Genomic DNA, 23011 nt, shown 5'->3' on the forward strand with positions numbered 1-23011 from the left:
TTTGTCTCAGTCCCCCTCTCTCTCTTGCTCTCCTTAGAGTTCTTTCTTCACTCCCTGTGCTTATCTTTCCCGCTAATACTCTTGCAGTTTTCCCACCTGGACCCGTGGGGCACTGTGGAGAGTTAAGATGTGTCCTTGGGTGATGCTGGGGATTTGGGCTTCCTCAGTAGTCAGACCTACCATCTCCCCCCTCCCTAAGCTCCTTGTAAACCATAGATTCTCTTCCAGCATCCTTTTGAAAACTGGGGAGCTGTAACCCAAACCCCTGTTTTAATCAGTGTTCCCAGCAATAGCCTCCTTGTTGACACTGAGCATGCAATGAAATGCTCATCAGGAAGCCAACTTTGGTCTCCAGTGTCTGCTTCAAGGCCACCTGCACAAAGCTGTGCATTTCTCTTCCATTTCTAACCTTAGAGATATTTATCTTGTGCTGGTGACTGGTTATGTGTTGCTGGGGACGTGCTTCATATTTTACCTATGATTTCTACATGTTTAGAGCCAAAAAGGTAGCTCACTGTAAGAACTACTCTATCACCTGGAAGCCCCAGGCCCCCAGGGTTTTCTGGAGTTGGAAGACCCACTGCCTTGTGCCCTCAGACCTGCTTTTGCCTTGCAGATATTTAGGCATGAGGTTCCTGTGAAGGCTTCCCTGTGCTGGAAGCAGCCCCTGTGTTCAGGATGCTTATGGCCTATCCGAGGTCCATCAGTGTCTAGAACCAGATGGCCCAGTGGCCCAGCAGGCCATGACTGTGGCACTTATCCCCTGTGGATATTCCTGACTGTTGACTCTTGACTGCCCACAGCTGAGTTCCTCCCCAGTAACTGTCTTCAATGGTAGGAAGCTGCAAGTTACACCCATCTGTGGGGACAGCCCACATCTAATTTCTGGTCAGTGATGGGGTGGGTGAGATACAAAGGCTCAGCCCCCTTGCCTCAGTCCTAGACAACTGTGAAGGGCCATTCCAACTCCAGGCTCCCCAAGCACCAGCTGAGGCCCCACCAGAGCTGCATCCCAGGCCAGCCCTGCCCCTTCACTCCCCTGTTGGTGTCCTTGCCGAGCACCCTCCCAAGTAACTGTCTGCACAGCAATCTCAACTCAGAGCCTGTTTCCTGGGAACCAACCCAGGACAGCAACTCACATTGTAACATACGTATTCCTAAGTGTCAGATACAGACACTATGCAGTGTGGGAGTCAGAAGGAGGTCCCTGTGGTCAAAGCAGTAAGGAAAGATGCAGAAGAAATACGGCCTGGTCACAAGTGGTAAATTTGGAAGCAGGGGAGGAGTAGACACGTGGTGCGGCAGCATCACTCCCTCCCCTGGCCCCTTAGCCACCATCCCCACACCCTGAGCACCGTTCTTCTCCCTGATTCTATCGGCTTCATTGTAGGGAACATTTTAGAAGCAATTACAACACTTTAAAACTTATTAAGTAATAGTACATAAAGCCAGGGTAGGGCTTCCCTGGTGGTACAGTGGTTAAGAATCCTCCTGCCAATGCAGGGGACACAGGTTTGAGCCCTGGTCCGGGAAGATCCCACATGCCGTGGAGCAACTAAACCCGTGTGCCACAACTACTGAGCCTGTGCTCTGGAGCCTGTGTGCCACAACTACTGAGCCTGTGTGCCACAACTACTGAAGCCTGCATGCCTAGAGCCCGTGCTCTGCAAAAAGAGAAGCCACTGCAATAAGAAGCCCACTCACCACAACGAAGAGTAGCCCCCACTCGCCGCACCTAGAGAAAGCCCACGCACAGCAGTGAAGACCCAACACAGCCAAAAATAAATAAGGAAAATAAATAAATTTTAAAAAGCTAGATTAATAAAAACTAGTTGCAAAAGTATTGAAAAAAAATAGCCAGGGTTATAAATGATAGGTCCAAATGGGAAGGGAGAGGGGAAAAAGTATTTTTTTGGCTTCAGTAATACGCCAGTAACAAAATTGGAAATAGAAAATGGAGCTTTTGCAAGGGAGGATTAAGAGGTGGGGCACAGAGGGAATTCCAAGTCCCACTTGGAGACATGCCATGGAAGCTTCTAGTCTAGTTGGGAAGAACTTTGGGGGAATGATCTTGTCATGTATTCTTCCATTGGCTTTTGTAGTGTTCCCAGAAAGCCTCTCTATGAGTCATTCTTTCTAGCAAAGAAGGGTTTTGGGCAGTGCTGGAATGATGGCCTCAGTGAGATTTCAACCAGAACATATAGTAGATGTGTATTTCTTCTCTCCATTTATATTAGTTTCATGCCAATGAAATGGCTATTCTTGTAAGTCAAATGGTGAGTATTAGCAACTTCACATACGCAACCTGAAAGCTTGACTCTTCAGTTTATTTTGCAGTCCCAGCACCGTCTTTCCAGCTAATAGGTGTTTGTATTTAACCTCATTTTGATGGGAAAACACTCAGTTTTATGTATCAACCTGCTTTTCATTTGTTCTATTGGGAGTCTAAAATTATAGGAAATTCATTCAATATACATACTTGCTTTCCAAGCTGGTGTTTTTTTTTCTAAATGCCATATATATTGGCTTCATGGTGCTTCTACTAGGCCTTTCTAATTAAATTGTAAATAAATAATAAAAGTATCTTGGGGGAAGACTAAAGGAGACTTTGAAATATATTAAAAAAACTGTTAAACTCTGTATAAATACAGAGTTTGTATTTGATTCATTAACTTATCTATAAACCCACATCAATGAAAGTTTTGCTGTTTCATTTTTACCGCAGAGAATATTACCAAAAGGCTCCGAGCTCTCCTTGGAGAATTGGTAGGATAGGGGAATTCATAGCTTCATGGATCTTGCACGTTAACTGTCACCTTTAAAATCACTTGAAAGCTAGAGTTTGGGAATGTTGACTAAAGCAGCAGCCTCTGAGGGTTCAAGATGGTGGAGTAGAAGGATGTGTGCTCACTACCTCTTGCAAGAGCACCGGAATCACGGCTGACTGCTGAATGATCGTTGACAGGAAGACACTGGAACTCACCAAAAAAGATATCCCACATCCAAAGACAAATGAGAAGCCACGAGGAGGTGGTAGGAGGGGCACAATCACAATATAATCAAATCCCATAACCACTGGATGGGTGACTCACAAACTGGAGAACAATTATACCACAGAAGTCCACCCACTGGAGTGAAGGTTCCAAGCCTCACATCAGGCTTCCCAACCTGGGGGTCCAGCAACAGGAGGAGGAATTGCCAGAGAATCAGACTTTGAAGACTAGCGGGATTTGATTGCAGCACTTCAACAGGGCTGGGGGAAACAGAGACTCCCCTCTTGGAGAACACACAAAGTACTGTGTGCATCAGGACCCAGGGGGAAGGAGCAGTGACCCCATAGGAGACCAAACCACACCTACCTGCTGGTGTTAGAGGCTCTCCTTCAGAGGCGGGGGGTGACTGTGGCTCACGGTGTGGACAAGGACACTGGCAGCAGAAGTTCTGTGAAGTACTCCATGGCGTGAGCCCTCCCGGAGTCTGCCATTAGCCCCACCAAAGAGCCTGTAGCCTCGAGTGCTGGATCACCTCAGACCAAACAACCAACAGGGAGGGAACTCAGCCCCACTCATCAGCAGACAAGCGGATTAAAGTTTTACTGAGCTCTGCCCACCAGAGCAACACCCAGCTCTACCCACCACCAGTCGCTCCCATCAGGAAGCTTGCACAAGCCTCTTGGATAGCCTCATCCACCAGAGAGCAGACAGCAGGAGCACGAAGAACTACAATGCTGCAGCCTGTGGAATGAAAACCACATTCACAGAAAGATAGACAAAATGAAAAGACAGAGAGGACTATGTACCAGATAAAGGAACAAGATTCAAACCCAGAAAAACAATTAAATGAAGTGGAGATAGGAAACCTTCCAGAAAAAGAATTCATAATAATGATAGTGAAGATGATCCAGGACCACGGAAAAAGAATGGAGGTAAAGATCGAGAAGATGCAAGAAATGTTTAACAAAGACCTAGAAGAATTAAAGAACAAACAAACAGAGATGAACAATACAATAACTGAAGTGAAAAATACACTAGAAGGGATCAATAGCAGAATAACTTAGGCAGAGGAACGGATAAGTGACCTGGAAGACAGAATGGTGGAATTCACTGCTGCGTAACAGAATAAAGAAAAAGGAATGAAAAGAAAAGACAGCCTAAGAGACCTCTGGGACAACATTAAATGCACCAACATTCGCATTATGGGGGTCCCAGAAGGAGAAGAGAGAGAGAGAAAGGACCGGAGAAAGTATTTGAAGAGATTATAGTCAAAAACTTCCCTAACACGGGAAAGGAAATAGCCACCCAAGTCCAGGAAGCACAGAGAATCCCAAGCAGGATAAACCCAAGGAGAAACATGCTGAGACACACAGTAATCAAACTGACAAAAATTAAAGACAAAGAAAAATTATTAAAAGCAACAAGGGAAAAATGACAGATAACATACAAGGGAGCTCCCATAAGGTTAACAGCTGATTTCTCAGCAGAAACTCTACAAGCCAGAAGGGAGTGGCATGATATATTCAAAGTCATGAAAGGGAAGAACCTGCAACCAAGATTACGCTATACAGCAAGGATCTTATTCAGATTTGACGGAAAAATCAAAAGCTTTACAGACAAGCAAAAGCTAAGAAAATTCAGCATCACCAAACCAGCTCTACAACAAATGCTAAAGGAACTTCTCTAAGTGGGAAACAAACACAAGAGAAGAAAAGGACATACAAAACCAAACCCAAAACAATTAAGAAAATGGTAATAGGAACATACATATTGATAATTACCTTACATGTGAATGGATTAAATGCTCCAACCAAAAGACACAGGCTGAATGAATACAAAACCAAGACCCATATATATGCTGTCTACAAGAGGCCCACTTCAGACCTAGGGAAACGTACAGACTGAAAGTGAGGGGATGGAAAAAGATATTCCATGCAAATGGAAATCAGAAGAAAGCTGGAGTAGCCATACTCATATCAGATAAAATAGACTTTAAAATAAAGAATGTTACAAGAGACAAGGAGGGACACTACATAATGATCAAGGGATCAATCCAAGAAGTACATATAACAATTATAAATGTATATGAACCCAACATAGGAGCACCTCAATACATAGGCAAATGCTAACAGCTGTAAAAGAGGAAATTGACAGCAACACAATAATAGTGGGGAACTTTAACACCTCACTTACACCAATGGACACATCATTCAGACAGAAAATTAATAAGGAAACACAAGCTTTAAATGACACAATAGACCAGATAGATTTAATTGATATTTATAGGACACTCCATCCGAAAACAGCAGATTACACTTCTCAAGTGCACAAGGAACATTCTCCAGGGTAGATCACATATTGGGTCACAAATCAAGCCTCGGTAAATGTAAGAAAATTGAAATCATATCAAACATCTTTTCCGACCACAACGCTATGAGATTAGAATTAAATTACAGGGGAAAAAATGTAGAAAACACAAACACATGGAGGCTAAACAATACGCTACTAAATAACTGAGAGATCACTGAAGAAATCAAAGAGGAAATCAAAAAATACCTAGAAACAAATAACAATGAAAACATGACGATCCAAAATCTATGGGATGCAGCAAAAGCAGTTCTAAGAGGGAAGTTTATAGCAATACAATCCTACCTCAAGAAACAAGAAAAACTTCAAATAAACAATCTAAACTTACACCTAAAGGAACTAGAGAAAGAAGAACAAACAAAACCCAAAGTTAGCAGAAGGAAAGAAATCATAAAGATCAGAGCAGAAGTAAATGAAATAGAAACAAAGAAAACAATAGCAAAGATCAATAAAACTAAAAGCTTGTTCTTTGAGAAGATAAACAAAATTGATAAACCTTTAGCCAGACTCATCAAGAAAAAGAGGGAGAGGACTCAAATCAATAAAATTAGAAATGAAGAAGGAGAAGTTACAATGGACACTGCAGAAACACAAAGCACCATAAGAGACTACTAAAAGCAACTCTATGCCAATAAAATGGACAACCTGGAAGAAATGGACAAATACTTAGAAAGGTATATAACCTTGCAAGACTGAACCAGGAAGAAATAGAAAATATGAACCGATCAATCACAAGTAATGAAATTGAAACTGTGATTAAAAACCTTCTAACAAACAAAAGTCCAAGACCAGATGGCTTCACAGGTGAATTCTATCAAACATTTAGAGAAGAGCTAACACCCATCCTTCTCAAACTCTTCCAAAAAATTGCAGAGGAAGGAACACTCCCAAACTCATTCTATGAGGCCACCATCACCCTGACACCAAAAGCAGACAAAGATACTACAAAAAAAGGAAATTACAGGCCAGTGTCACTGATGAATATAGATGCAAAAATCCTCAACAAAATACTAGCAAACAGAATCCAACAACACATTAAAAGGATCATACACTGTGATCAAGTGAAATTTATTCCAGGGATGCAAGGATTCTTCAATATATGCAAATCAATCAATGTGATACACCATATTAACAAAATGAAGAACAAAAATCATATGATCATCTCAATAGATGCAGGAAAAGCTTTTGATAAAATTCAACACCCATTTATGATAAAAACTCTCCAGAAAATGGGCATAGAGGGAACCTACCTCAACATAATATAGGTGATTTATGACAAACCCACAGAAAACATCATTCTCAATGGTGAGAAACTGAAAGCATTTCCTTTAAGATCAGGAACAAGACAAGGATGTCCACTCGCCACTGTTATTCAACATAGTTTTGGAAGTCCTAGCCACGGCAATCAGAGAAGAAAAATAAATAAAATGAATACAAATTGGAAAATAAAGAAGTAAAACTGTCACTGTTTGCAGATGACATGATACTATACAAAGAGAATCCTAAAGATGCCACCAGAAAACTACTAGAGCTAATCAATGAATTTGGTAAAGTCGCAGGATACAAAATTAATGCACAGAAATCTCTTGCATCCTATACACTAACAACGAAAGATCAGAAAGGGAAATTAAGGAAACAATCCCATTCACCATTGCAACAAAAAGAGTAAAATATCTAGGAATAAACCTACCTAAGGAGGTAAAAGACCTGTACTCAGAAAACTATAAGACACTAATGAAAGAAATCAAAGCTGACACAAGCAGATGGAGAGATATAACGTGTTCTTGGATTGGAAGAATCAATATTGTCAAAATGACTAAACTACCTGAAGCAATCTACAGTTTCAGTGCAATCCCTATCAAATTACCAGTGGCATTTTTCACAGAACTAGAACAAAAAAATCTTAAAATTTGTATGGAGACACAAAAGACCCTGAATAGCCAAAGCAATATGGAGGGAAAAAAATAGAGCTGGAGGAATTAGACTCCCTGACCTCAGACTATACTACAAAGCTACAGTAACCAAGACAATATGGTACTGGCACAAAAACAGGAACATAGATCAATGGAACAAGATAGAAAGCCCAGCGGTAAACCCATGCACCTATGGTAACTAATCTATGCCAAAGGAGGCAAGGATATACAATGGAGAAAAGACAGTCTCTTCAATAAGTGGTGCTGGGAAAACTGGGCAGCTGCATGTAAAAGAATGAAATTAGAACACTCCCTAATACCATACAAAAAATAAACGCAAAATGGATTAAAGACCTAAATGTAAGACTGGACACTGTAAAACTCTTAGAGGAAAACATGGGAAGAACACTCTTTGACATAAATCACAGCAAGATCTTTTTTGATCCACCTCCTAGAGTAATGGAAATAAAAACAAAAATAAACAAATGGGACCTAATGAAACTTAAAAGCTTTTGCACAGCAAACGAAACTATAAACAAGACGAAAAGACCACCCTCAGAATGGGAGAAAATATTTGCAAATGAATCAATGGACAGAAGATTAATCTCCAAAATTTATAGACAGCTCATGCAGCTCAATATTAAAAAAACAAATAACCCAATCCAAAAATGGGCAGAAGACCTAAATAGACATTTCTCCAAAGAAGACATAAAGATGCCCAAGAAGCACATGAAAAGCTGCTCAACATCACTAATTATTAGAGAAATGCAAATCAAAAGTACAGTGAGGTATCACCTCACACCGGTTAGAATGGGTATCATCAGAAAATCTACAAACAATAAATGCTGGAGAGGGTGTGGAGAAAAGTGAACCCTCTTGCACTGTTGGTGGGAATGTAAATTGATACAGCCACTGTGGAGAACAGTATGGAGGTTCCTTAAAAACAACTAAAAATGGAATTACCATATGACCCAACAATCCCACTACTGGGCATATACCCAGAGAAAACCATAATTCAAAAAGACACATGCACCCCAGTGTTCATTGCAGCACTATTTACAATAGCCAGGTCATGGAAGCAACCTAAATGCCCATTGACAGTTCGAATGGATAAAGAAGATGTGGTACATATATATAATGGAATATTACTCAGCCATACAAAGGAATGAAATTTGGTTGTTTGTAGAGACGTGGATGGACCTAGAGACTGTCATAAAGAGTGAAGTAAGTCAGAAAGAGAAAAACAAATATCGTATATTAATGCATATATGTGGAATCTAGAAGAATGGTACAGATGAACTAGTTTTCAAGGCAGAAATAGAGACACAGATATAGAGGACAAACGTATGGACACCAAGTGGTGAAAGCAGGGTTGGGAGATGGTGGTACTGGGATGAATTGGGAGATTGGGATTGACATATATACACCAATATGTATAAAATAGATAACTAATAAGAAAATTAGTTGTATAAAACTAATTTTATACAACTGTATAAAAAAAAATAAAGTTCTGTATAAAAAATAAAATAAAATTCAAAAAATAGCCTCTGAATACTTTCAAAAGTATTATAAATAAGGAGTTAGATTTATACCTATGTTTAAATCCCAGTTCCTGGATGTAATCTACGGGGTAACAGTAGTATTTTTTTTTTAACTCTATTTGAGGAAATATATTACAGATAAACAAAATCAATGAATAAAACCCAAATTAAAATTGATTGAAAAAACTCTACTTTTTCTCCTTGTTATTTATTCTTTCTGTTAATATTGAATTTCTTCTACTTAATAACCAGAGAAAAATAGTATATAAGTATGCAGTTTGGTCCCATGTCATGCTGGCCATAAATTGCCTATTTTGTGAACCTGCTATCTGAGTTACTTTGGGAAATCATCTTGAAGTTAGCATATATATTTTTAAGTCTTTTAAACATATGCCCCACTTTCTTATGTTTCTAATTATGAGTGATTATTTATTACGTGACATATCCTTGGATGATTTGTATTTCTTGTATAAATAAGACTGACTACTCAAAACTCATGGGCAACATAATACGCTCAATTATTTCTGTGCACACAAAATACTTCCAAAACCAGAAAAACAGAGATCATTTCTAGAAATGCCATGAATTAATTGGAGCATGGCTGTAATTAGGGGTGTGTGTACGTGAGTGTGAGTGTGTGTGTGTATGAAAACAAATATCTTTTTACCCATTTCTTTCGCTCCTATTCATGACTGAAGTTCCACGTTTTCCTTTAGTATCATTCCCCTTCAGCCTGAACAAGCTATGTTAGCATTTCTTTTAGAGCAGATCTCCTGGTGACAAATACTCTCAGTGTTCCTTCGTCTGAAAATGTCTTCTTTTTGTCTTCATTCCTGAAGGATGTTTTCACAGGATATAGAATCCTGGGTTCATAGTTCTTTCCTTTCATAACTTTAAAGATGCTTTTCCAGCTATTCTATTCTTCACTGTTTGTGATGAAAAATATGTGGCAATTCAGAGTTGTCCCCCTGTTTGTAATGTGACATTTTTCTCTCTCTGCTTTTGGAGTTTTTCTTTATGTTAGATTTCCAGCCAGTTGGTTATTCTGAGTCTGTTGTGGTTTCTTCAAGTTCATCCTTTTTACATTTGCTGAGTGTATTGAGTGTGTAAATTATGTCTTCAATAAATTTGGGGAATTTTTAGCTATCATCCAAATTTTTTTCTGGACCACTCTCTCTTTCCTCTCTTTTGGTAAGTCTAATGACATAAATGACACAAACGATGGGCCTTGATCCTTTGATCTCAGACCTGAGAGCAGATGAATTTTTTCAATCTTTAGCCCTCTGATAGTCAAAGTCCATAATTTCTATTAATCTCTCCAGATTACTGACTCATTTCTTTGTCATCTCTATTCCACTATTGAGTCCATCAAGTGAATTTTAAATTTCAGATGTTGTATTTTTTCAATTCTAAAGTTTTTATTTCTTGCTTGTTTTTTTTCTCTTTCTATGCTGACAGCTTCGAGCTCTCCATTTCAAGATTATTTACCTTGACCTCGTGGAGTGTGTTTGTAAGGGATGCTTTAAAGTCATTTTCTAATAATTCCAGCATCTGGGTAATTTCAAGGTTGACTTCATTGTCTTTTCTCTTGAGAATTGGTCAGATTTTCCTGGTGTTTCCTATGCCAAGTAATTTGGGATTATATCCTGGTCACTTTGAATATTGTGTTATGAATCATTGGGTCATCTTAAAATCCTCTGGATAATGTTGATTTTTTTCCCCTTTGTTTCTGTGGTTTAGCAGTTTGGTTGGTTTCAGCTCACAAGCTTTGTCTCACTTTCTGTGGCTGCTGGTTCCATGTCAGTTCAGTTCTCAAACCTTTGCTTTTCTATTTGGGTCTGCTTTGTGCACGTACCCCTCAGGGGTCGGTCTGGGACCTGTGTGGTTCTTTGTATCGTAGTTCAGTTCCGAAAGCTCTTTTGGGTCTGTTCCACGCATGTGTAACTTGGGGGGTGAGACCAGGACTTATACTGGTTTATAACAGAATTAGAGGATCCCCCTCTGGGTCTCTTCTCACCAAGATTTCCCGTTTAGTCTTTAGCTCTTGGGACCCCTTCCCCCAGTTCCTCTGGTCAGAGAGATAGAATGGGGTGGAGGAGACTTTAGATGCCTTCAGGGCAGCAGCAGCTTTGCAACCAGGACGGTCTTTGGAAGCAAGATCAGGAGGGAAAAAAAGTTTTTGAAAGAGTATATATCTGATGGTATTACACTCCAACTAATTAATTCAGTCTTATTATTAGTTAGCAAGAAGTTATGGGGTTAGAATAGGATAGTTACAACAAGGTCCTACTGTATAGCACAGGGAACTATATTCAGTACTATCTTGTAATAACCTGTAATGGAAAGAATCTTAAAAAGAATATATACAATGTAAAAAATGAATCAACTAATTAACTGTTTTCTATGTTTTTAAAAAAAGAATCTTATATTAGGCAAATTTATCCTTCAAAAACACAAAAGAAAGAAGTAACGGAGGAAATGAGGGAAAAATATGTATGACATACAGGAAAAAAATAGCAAAATGACAAAAACATATCCTTATCAGTAATTATTTTAATATGATTGGATTAAACTCGCCAATGAAAGGTAAAAGGAGTAGAATACATAATAAAACATGGCCCAATTATATGTTGTCTACAGGAGATTCACTTAAAATCGAAAGACAAATTTGGTTGAAAGTGAAGGGATGGATATTCTATGCTAATAATAACCAAAAAAGTGCTGCATTAGTATTAGACAAAATGTATTTTAAGTAAAAAAACTGTTACAAAGAAGGACATCATATATTGATAAAAGGTCAATTCAAGAAGATGTAACAATTATAAACATATACTCAGCAAACAACAGAGCCCCAAAATATATGAATCAAACATTGGCAGACTTGAAGGGAGAAATAGACAATTCTACAATAATAATTAGATACTTCAGTAGCCCACTTTCAATACTGGAAAGAACATCTAAATAGAAGAATGATAAGGAAAAAGAAGACTTGAACAAAACTATAAACCAACTAGACCTAACAGATAAGTATGAAATTCTTCACTCAGCAATAGGAGGATACCTATTCTTCTCAAGTTTACATGGAATATGCTCCAGGATAGACCATATGTTAGACCATGGAAAAATTCTCAAGAAATTTGAAAAGATTGAAAGCATATAAAGTATCTTCTCAAAGTACAATAGAAACTAAGACATTAATAACAGAAGGAAAATTGGAAATATGGAAATTAAACAATGCATTCTTAGACACCAGTGGGTCAAAGAGGTAATCACAGGGGAAATTAAAGAATACTTAGAGACAAATGGAAGCAAAACATAACATACCAAAACTTATTGGATGCAGCAAAAGCAGTGATCACAGGGGAATTTATAGCTGTAAACAACTATCAAAAAAGAATGATCTCAAATCAATACCCTAGATTTACACCTTAAGGAGCTAGAAGGAGAAGGGCAAACTAAACTGCAAACTAGCAGAATGAAGGAAGTAATAGAGGTGAGAACAGAGCTAAATGAAACAGAGAATAGAAAAACAATAGTGAGAATCAACAAAACCAAAAGTTGTTTCTTTGAAAAGATCGACAGAATTGACAAACCCTTGGCTAAACTCATAAATCAAAAGTGAGACAAAATGAGACACTTTAGTTATATTTATATTTATGTTTATGACATTTTAGACCTTTAAGCTCCATTTTTTAGGGTAATCACCTGTTCTTTTCAGGACTTCCAGCTGATTGAATCAGTTTGCCCAGATTATCAAGAAAAATATCTTTATTTAGTAAAGTCAGTTCATTACAGACTTTAATCTGATCAGATGTTTGATTAGACTGACACATTGACAAAACCATTTACAGTACAGTTTTGGTTGCTAATTTAAGTTGTATCTTGTTTTCTATCTGATTATTGCTAATGCAGAGGAGGTATATTTATTTTTGCAAGATGATATTGCATCTGAATCATTTTTGTGTATTTTTTTCTAATAGTTGGTCTGTGGATTCAGTTTGACATTCTATATTGATGATGATGTCATCTGCAAATAATTCCATTTGATCATATTTGTAAATAATTCTAGTTGTTACAACTCTTCTTTCTTTTTCTTATAACACTGGCCGGTACAACCAGTGATATAAGTGGCAAGGGTATCAAGTGTCCTTGATGGTTCTCTGATATTAATACGACTATGTCTAAAATTCCACCATAAACAGGATATTAGGATATTTGCTTTAGTTATGGCATAAATTCTTTATTATCTTTTTCTTTTTTGGCTGCATTGGGTCTTCATTGCTGTGCGCGGACTTTCTTTAGTTGCGGCGAGCAGGGGCTACCCTTCGTTGTAGTGCGCAGGCTTCTCATTGCAGTGGCTTCTCTTTGTTGCAGAACACGGGCTCTAGGTGCGTGGGCTTCAGTAGTTGTAGCGTGTGGGCTCAGTAGTTGTGGTTTGTGGGCTCTAGAGTGCAGGCTCAGTAGTTGTGGTGCACGGGCTTAGCTGCTCTGTGGCATGTGGCATCTTCCTGGACCAGAGATCGAACCTGTGTACCCTGCATTAGCAGGCAGATTCTTAACAACTGCGCCACCAGGGAAGTCCCAATTCTTTATTATCTTAAGGATATTTCCTTCTATTCCTAGTTTTCTGAGTGTTGTATTATTTTACTGTAAATAGATTTTGAACTTAATGAGATTCTTATTCCATATCCATTAAGAAAATTATCATATCAGCCTAACAGTATATGACTTATCCTTACAGATTTGTTACTGTTAAGCCACATTTCTTTCTCGGCAATAAATACTAGCTTATTGTGATGTATTGCATTTTACCTTGCTATTTCAGTTAGTGAGCAAATATTTTTTTCAAATAATTTGTGTCTATATTCATAAGTAAAATGGGCTTATAAATTCCTTTCTTTTTCTAGTTTTATTTAATTTTGAAATTAAACTTACTCTAAATTGTAAAATGTTTTAAGCAACTTTCCTTCTTTTTCTACTCTCTGGAACTGTTTTTACAAGACAGGGATTATCTGTTTCATCAAAGTTGGCAGAACTCCCTTATAAAACTTTCTGGACCAGAGGCTTTCTAGTGGTTCCGTTTTGTGGTAACATATCCTGTGATAAATAGGAAAGCATCTTTCTTTCATGTCGCATTTTTAATCAGTGTTTATATAATTTTACAAAGGGAATAAGATGCTTTTAGCTTTAGACTAATAATTAAGAGAGTCATTGTTACACTTCATATTCTTTTGAGTCAGTCTACACAATAGGTAATGTAGAAATGCGTTCTACGTGGACTGGTACGAAGGTCAGAATGAGTGTGGTCATCTCAGGATTGCTCATAATCTCTGTGCTTTTCTTCCCAGGACACACAGGACGGTTGTTAAAGTCTCTGTGCTTCACCAGCTTTTCCTTCCTGTTGCTGCATATAATTTTCCACATCACGTTGGCAAGTCTGGAGGCACAGCACCGCATTGCACCTGGTTACAACTGTGAGTATGATGGTGGCTTTTTTTTTTTATATCACGTACGTGAATAACAAAGCTATGTGTCATAATGCTTATAGAAATCTAGGCAATGATGACATTACAAAATTTGTGACAATTTTTGGCCATTTGTCAATCTAATACACTATAAATACATTCAAAGAAATTTATATACCTAGACAATGGGGTAATGTGAACAACTTAATTCATGCATCTTCAACATATATTAGATGTTAGACTGTGATCTGTATGTAAGACATTATGCTTGGGTGTAGTCTAAAAAAAAATCAAGATTTACGTACAGACCCTGGTGCTTCCACTATGGCTGGTGAGATGAGACATGTACAATATCTAATAAGATAAATACGAGTACAAACGTCAAATAAATACGACAGTGACTTCAGGCTTATTGTAAAGAATAATGTAAGATTTCGTACATCTTTATGGGAAAAATGTGAATGACACGATAGTTTCTTTTTCAAACTGGGAGATTTTTTTGCTATTCATAAGGAAATGAATAAGGAAATATACCTTATACACATTATATTTTGAGGTTTTGATCTGAAAACGTCGACACGTATACGCTTTATCTAGGTAGGATCATCTTTCCAGAATTAACCTACCATTGGATAAATTCTACTTCCATTTTTGTAGGCTGTGTGATTGTCATTTGAAAGAAACAGAAGCATTTCAAGTAGATGGAATACAATCCACATGTTTTAAGTGAATATTTGAAATAGACTAAAATAATAGTTTTCAAATGGTCAGTTTTTCGCGGAGGAGCCCATTTGTAGGTTTGAAATTTCCTGATCTTTCATAAGTGCTAGCACAAGTGAAGTGAAGCAAACCAACCATTCCCTGTAAAATAAAAGCCAGATCAAAATTCTTCATGGATCAAATAGTATTAACATAAATGTAGTGAGAGATTCTTTAGTAAAATCTGTAGTCATAAATTATTCACTATCCCTCGCCGTGTAACTTTTAGAGAGCTAAACTTTACAGAACTAAAGTGAGCATTCATTCTGGCCATTTTATTGAGTGCTGAGTTCCTTGGATAACAGTGCCTATCAAAATGATTCTTGATTTAAGATCTGATGATTTAAGATATGGTTATTATTTTTTTAATTGAGATAGAATTCATATACCATAAAGTTCCCCCATTTAAGGAACACAGTTCAGTGGTTTTTGGGTTGTGCAACCATCACCACTATCTAATTCCAAAACCCTTTCATCACCCCAGAAAGAAACCCTGCACCCATGAAGTTATTCTTCTTTCCCTCTCCATGCATCCCTAGGCAACCACTAATTTACTTTCTGCCTCTAGTAGTTATACCTGCTCTGGACATTTCATCCAAACAGAATTAAGTGATACGTGACCTTTTGTATCCAGCTTCTTTCACTCAGTATAATGTTTGCAAGTTTCATCCATGTTGTAGCCTGAGTTAGGACTTCATTCCTTTTCATGGCTGAATAATATCCCATTGTTAAGATGTGGGTTTTTTTGTTTTTTTTTTTTTTTTTTTTTTGCCGTACGCGGGCCTCTCACTGCTGTGGCCTCTCCCGCTGCGGAGCACAGGCTCCGGATATGCAGGCTCAGCGGCCATGGCTCACGGGCCCAACCGCTCCGCGGCACGTGGGATCTTCCCGGACCGGGGCACAAACGCGTGTCCCCTGCATCGGCAGGCGGACTCTCAACCACTGCGCCACCAGGGAAGCCCCCTTCCTTCCTTTTTGACGTCCCCATATAAAAGCTCCATTCTGTTCCACCCGAGCCAACATAATGAAAATCACAACAGTAAACTTTATTCCTAACAAGTTAAATTCCAATTTGAAATTTATTTCCACAAAAGCGAACGTTCCAATGTGAAGTTCCAATATCTTTGAAGTCACCGCAGAGAAGGGAGACACAAAAGAATGAGTTAGAAAAGGGATTTGAGTGCCGTAGTCACCTTGAAGGTGAGTCTACGTAGAGAAATCAGGAGTTTCTTCTAAAAAACGGGTGATGCTGCAACACCATTGGCTCACAAGGTCTCCATACTTTTTTGGTTCAGCTTCATGTGCAGTGTTTCAAAGCAATACATTCTTGAAAAGGGATAAAAAAGCAGAGCAAACAAACTTGAGTTTTGCAAACTAGTTTAGTCCAAGATTGACACAAACCAGGTTTTCAGCCTGGAGCATTTTTTAACGATCAAGTTATATAAACTCTTGAAAAACCCTGTCTGCGTGGTAATGGAAACACTGACTTTTCATTTCTGGCTGACTTCGCCTCACTCGTGTTATTGTTTCTCCAGCATTTGGAGTTTCGATTACACCATCCGAGTTGTAAACACAAACTCCGCTATTTTGATATCCCACATTTGAAGTTTAGCCTTTTTTTTTTTTTTTTTTTGGCAGCTGTAGAGGTAAAGTAGCAAAACTTCAAATAAAAAGACACAAAGTGCCTGGCCGGCTGTGTTGTGCCTTCTGAATGCTTTCTCTGTCTGTGAGACTTTGTCAAATTAAAATGAAGGAATCCAGACAGGTCCGGGTTCCCCATCTTACTCAAGTGGTCTTCAGACTCCGAACCACCAAGCGCTCATTTATATGAGTTTAATTTGGTTTCCCTAACGACTCCTCTCCCCGTTTAAAACTCATATACCCTCACCCAAGTTCTGGCAAAAGCTCCCAGCATCCCTCAGTAATCTGAGACGTGTGTCTGGGGGACAGCAGTAGCATTTATAAACATTGAGCCATTGAAAGTTCTTTCCCCCCAGAGCCCTGTGAATAGTCACTGGCAATAGTGAACGCTGTTTCAAACCAGCCCAGTTAGTGCTTGACCAGCTGGCGTTTGTTAAAGATGCTGTTGTGCAGAAGGGGGCCCTACCACCCCTCCCCCTTCACTTCCAAAACGGTGCTTTCACAGGTAAGTGAGGTAATCCATGGGGCAGGGGCACCTCTGTGAATTTTCCTCAAACATGTGTTGTGCCGCTTACTAAAATATTTTCATTCTGTCAAAACTATACTGTTTCAATCAATGTAAACCCGGCTTCAATTATGTCACTACAGAGCCCATAGAAGTAGTCTGTTAGCCTCAGTGGCGGACCTGTGGCGTTCTTGGTGGAATTGCAGGGCCAATCTGGACGCTGGGGCTGTGCTGAAGCAGGCTGTTGATTGAAAGAAACTTTTGAGCCCAAAACTATGGAGGGAAGATTTGCGGTGATGGTAGCTACTATGTATAGAGCACCTAGTATCTGTAGGGTCACTGTATCCCTTTTCCGATTAATGACTCCCTTTTTCTTGTTACAAATTGGCTCCAATATCCTTTGAGGAGGGCACTCCATACACACCAGCCCATTCCACTTAGGGTGGGTCGGGCTATGCAGGCAGGGCCTGAGATGAGTGGCCACCCTCTTCCAGGCTGGATCTGGCTGGAGACCGGGACTCATCTTATTCCTCCACGTAGGGCTGTGCCTTCTTACGGTCTCTCTTCTCCAGGGAGTTGCCTTTCTTTTGTATAAATGCAGTGCCCAGTCTGCACTTGGGGTTGAGGCAGGGATGGGGATGAGGCTGAGGCTGGAGGAGGTGGGGGGAGGGTGGCATTGAGGACAGGGATGAAAAGGTGGGCTCAGAGGGTGAGTGAGTGGCCCGGAGCCACCGCTGGTCTGAGCTGGGATCTTTCCTGCTCTTTCCTCCTCTCTGTGAAACCCCTTATTTATCATCTGTTTAGGATTATTTTCTCCACTGCACTTCCTAGGACTTTGGAGTAGTGCAGTTTCAAAGGGTTTAAGTGAGTTTCTGGTATTCAGTCCATGGTTTTCTATTGTGTCTTTTCTTTGCTTCATTCAATTGCTGGACTCGTCATTAGATCTGTTTCTCCCTGAGGGTCAGACCCCTCAAATCAGCAGTTTTCTCCCCCCTGTAGGGGGAGGGGCACCTAGAGTTCCAACTTTTCTCATCCTGAGAGCACAGGAGACTCGGCCCAGGAGCCACTGACCAAGAGGTTATTCTAGGCCTTGATGGTACTTTATTCTACTGCCTTTCTGTCCTCAAAACACTAGGGTTCCAATGTCCAGACCCAGCGTCTGAAACCTCAGCAAGTGACAAGAAGACTCAGGGCCAGGCTTGGGCCTGGCGGGTCGGCACCCTACCCCGATGATGGTGGGGTGGGCGCGCAGTGAGCCCCTCCCTAGATGCTCTGCTTTCCAGAGCCCAGGCCTGGGTGGAGAGCACGGCTGAAAGGGAACTCTGGTAACCTGATGCTGATGAGTCAATGTTCCTGGAATGATGAATACAATTAGTTTTTACTGCCCAGGGCAAGGGGGCGAATTGGGATGGGAGCATCGTGGGGAAGAGAAACCCCATCAGGGTGAAAGTCTCGTAGGCCAGGGCTGGTTGGTATCTTGATTCACTTGGAGTGATAGTCGTAGAGTGACATATACTTTATCATCATTTTTCCAATAGAGTCTCTCATTTTATGGTAGAAACATTTTTCATGAGAATTTTTATACTATCCAATATATGAGTGAATTTAGGATCTCAGGTGACTGTGGGTAAGTTACTCATCTCTGTGCCTGAGTTTCTTTGACTGTAAAATGAAGGTGATGGTGGTCACTGTCTCACAGAGCTGCTGTGAGGGTTGAGTTAATACAGGCCATGCACTTGGCACAGTGCCTGCCCCATAGCAAGTGCTCCATGACTATAAACTATTATTACTGTTGTTGTTAATGTTTCTACTATTATTAGAGGAGTCATATTTCTTGCCTAAAATCACACACAGCGACAAGGGGGCAGAAATAACCCAGACCAAGTTATACACAGTCATGTGGGTTAAACTTGGAAATTATGAAATGTGCAAAACTTACATGATACCAAATAATTCTCTGTGACCCCTTTATCTCAGTTTCTTACTAATTCTGTTATTGGGGGGTTTGTTCTGTGCTGTGTGGTTGAGATCCGCAACCACAATGGTGAGACGGCTCTAGCTGCAAGGCGGTGTCAGTGACAGGGTCGCAGTGACACCCGCCCTCTGCCAGTACTTTTTTCTCTCCCTCAGTAACTTCCCTACCAGGAACTCACCCCTTCTCCGGGGCTGGGAATCCCATTCCCTCTTCTCCCTGAAAGCTTGTCCTCCACGCCCTGCCCCTCAGCACAGAGGAATATATAATCACTATATTCTTCACTATTTATCACGCTTTCTATATTATAGAATTTTAGAGGCAAGAGACAAAGGATGAAAAGGTAAGGAAAAGAAGAAACTAACATTTGTTGTTGTAAAGTCAACCAGCACTTTGCTCACACGATCTCACTTTAATCCTGACTGGCTCTCACCACCACCCTCCTGATCGGGGGTGAGGACCAGAGGAAGAAGGTATCTTCCCTTAGGTCACTCAACTAGCAGCAGGATTTCAAATCGAGGTGTCCTTGCTCCACGGGCATCACGCGGCCTCCTAAGGTTACTGGGGAAAACTTTATGGTGAAATCGGGCTTTGGTTGATTAGATTGTGAGGGCTAGGTAAGAATAGGACACACAAATTTGGAAGCTGTGCTGGGTGAGCTCCAGGTGAAGTACTCGTGGTTGGCAGTGACTTAGTAACTTCATTTGGTGAGGATATTGGCCTCCCAGAATATCTTTCCCCGTAAGAGTGAGCAATGCGGACATGGCAGGGTCACGTGTGCCGTGGGGAATGCCTGGGTCAGGGCCTTCCAGCTCTCCAGACTCTAAGCATCGGGCATGGAACTTTTCATGCTGAGTTATAATCCCTGATTCTGTCTATTCTCCCATTAGCCTATGATCAGATTGAGCGGAGGGTTTGTCGTGTGTTATTTTTGTGACCTGAGCATCTACTACAGTGGTCCATGGATAGAATCCTGCCCCCAAATTGTTTGAAGAGTGAATAAGTGAATTAGTAGCGGCAGAAAAGGAAATGAAAGGGTGAAATCAGATGACTCCCTTGTTTGAGGACTGCTTTTCCATGGATCCTCACCTTCCAGTCCGTGAGAGCAGCTCCAGGGCAGGGACGTCCGTCCTCTCTCTGCTGAGCCCGACCCCCCCGCTCTGGGTGGACTCTGAACATCTTACTCTATGGTTGTTACCATTTCCCTTCTTTTCAATTCATGAGGAATTAGGAGAAAGACACGTCCACCTGAAGGCTTTTATTTCTCTTTAAAAATGATATATCAGGTAAAGTTACCTGGTGTTGATTTCCTTTGCAAAAGGAAACTTGGATTTCCATTTGGATTTGGGGATGTCAGGAGTGAAAATATGAAAGACAAAGCTGGCCTTAGAAGTATCGAGGAGGGGAGAGGAGGAAACAGCTGAGAGCAGGGTGGGCCTCATTAATAGCTAGGTTCAGAGGAGAGACGCCTCCAGTGAATAGCCTTGGGCCCCTCTGCTCCACACCTCATGTCCACCGAGCCTGCTGTAAGATCCAGGAAGTATCAGATGATTTGGGATCGACTGTGTTTGCTGAAATAACAATTTCCCTACCCTCAATTTCATGATGCAGCATTTCTAGTGTAAATTATTTACCATAAAAACTCTAAGGCAAATCTCTGTGGTGCGGGAGTAATCTTAACCTCAAAAGGCTAGGCGGACAACATAAAGCTCTAACTGTGTGTTGTCAAAGGCCCGGAATGATGCAAGGACCATTCAAGGGCATTGTGGAGGTAGCACAGCTGGGCCGGGAATAGTCCTGCCATTCCCGAGAGTATTAACTTAATGACACGGTTGAGTTATTCTTCAGACTTACAGAACTGGTGTGTATTTAGGGATTAGGTGTGTGGATTCATACATAAAACACATTTCTTTCCGTAAACAGAAATTTGGATTTAGAACAATCCTCTTGATTTCATGCATTAAAAATACATTTCCGGGATGTAGAAGGTTGGCAAAGAAGTTGCTGATATAATTTCTCTCTTACATTCATGTTTAGGGACATTTAAACATTTTCTAAGATCCCCATTGCAGGATCTGAGTATATAGGTAATATTAAAGATATTACTATAAAATGTTATATTTGTAGACAAATGTTTTAAATATTGCATGTTGATAAATATGGTTTCAAAACTTTTCTTTCATTACCTTGCATTGTTACTTCGTTTACAATCTCTAATTTTTAAATGGGTGATCATTCTTGAAGCCCCCAAAACCACGTTAAGAAGCAGCGCAGTGGAGTACGGGTTGATGGGTAGTTTCCGAAAGGGTGATAATAAAAACCAAAGCCCCCTTGACATATAAACCACAGGAATCAGGAGACGGCACACAGATTTCCTTCTTTTTAGTTTTGCAGAATCAGGAGGATATTTTCATTGCAATCTCATGTTTATTTTTATATGTACTCTTCCAAAAATATTATTCTGTGTTTATTTCCTTAACTGAGAAATTTGAATGTCATATTTAAATCGTAACAATGATAATTACGATATCTTGCATTGTTAATTTTGAAAATGTTTCTCCATAGAGTAGATTCTACAACAGCCACAAAGAAAATTAGTTTCAAGTAATTCGGGTTATTTACAATCCCACAGTCCTGTCACAGATGAATTTATGCAATAACTATTTATTAAACGCCTGCTGTGTGCCTGCCCTCACAGGCCTTGCAGTCCACTGGTGGAAGGTGGAGGCGGACGGAGGAGTGAACACCACTAGCAGAGCTGGTATTGAGGATGTAAAAAGATCAGTGGAAATATGCATAATAGGTTCTAGTCTGGCCTGGGATGGGAGACTTCCTGGAGGAAGGGATGTTGAGGCAGAAACCCAAAGGATGAAACTATGTAGCTATCCACAGTAACAACTATGAAAGTGCTGATCTATCATGAAATGCATACACCTCTATCATCTTATGAACTCTAAGATTAGAATTGACTCTGGGGATACAAACATACTCAGGCAAGTTCCTCTTATCAAATTTAAATGGAAATATCCTTGGAAAGAGTCAGTTTACTGTGAGATATTGAACAGCTCTTAAGATTGTAGCATTTACTCTGTGGGCTAAAGGCAACATTTCTGCATCGTTGCCTAGAGTCTATCAGAGAATTTCACCAAATACATATCAAATTTAAAGTCAAGATCTTGCCTTGATGTATAACATCCAGAAAAAGTTAAAGATGGTTTTCCTCATTAATTGGTTATAGTAGAGGACAATAAGAAAAACATTCCATTTATTTCTACATTTCTCTTCTGTTCCCCCCAAATAGATGGCAGTACTTCTTGATACTGTCATAATTCATGGAAGAATGACAGATAAAAACACCTACAAATTGAGGGTAAGCTGAGTTCCAAAATATATGGTATAATACTACCTTTACCAGAAGATATTTGTCAGTTTTATGGCTTGGTGTTGAGACATACACTTAGTCTATGTCTTACTCTGAAATGAAGGTGACTGAACGTTATCGATAGATGGCAATTCAGGCTGTTAGCATCTGCATTTTGAAGTCCTCCAAAACCTACATTATCTACTTGCATTTTGGTTTTTCAGACTTATTCAGAATCTTCTCCAAAAAGAACCTTAATTTTCACAACAAAAGAAACAAAAACAAAAACGGACACACACCTGATGCATAAAAAACTAATCAAGCAAAATCAGCCATAAAGTTAGGCAGTTTTTTTGTGTGTGGCCACACCAGTGTAACTGCTGCTACTCTATTGCTTCTTCATGTCACTAAGGTATTCTAATAGGCTGTCTGTAGATGACTTTTTTTAGGACTGGAAATGCTACCCTTCATGTTTTTAATTAGTTTTTAGAGTT

General features: G+C 39.8%; 1 protein-coding gene across 2 annotated transcripts in view; it reads left to right on the forward strand.

Moving 5' to 3' along the window:
* PIEZO2 (piezo type mechanosensitive ion channel component 2) overlaps positions 1-23011 on the forward strand; it is a 332921-nt gene that overhangs the window by 107777 nt on the left and 202133 nt on the right. For both annotated transcript variants that reach the window (XM_073790517.1, XM_073790518.1), the window contains exon 3: positions 14163-14288. In XM_073790517.1, the coding sequence (XP_073646618.1) occupies positions 14163-14288 (126 nt within the window). The remainder of the gene's footprint in view (positions 1-14162; positions 14289-23011) is intronic.

The sequence above is a fragment of the Tursiops truncatus genome, chromosome 13 (assembly GCF_011762595.2).
Source record: "Tursiops truncatus isolate mTurTru1 chromosome 13, mTurTru1.mat.Y, whole genome shotgun sequence".
NCBI lineage: Eukaryota > Metazoa > Chordata > Mammalia > Artiodactyla > Delphinidae > Tursiops > Tursiops truncatus.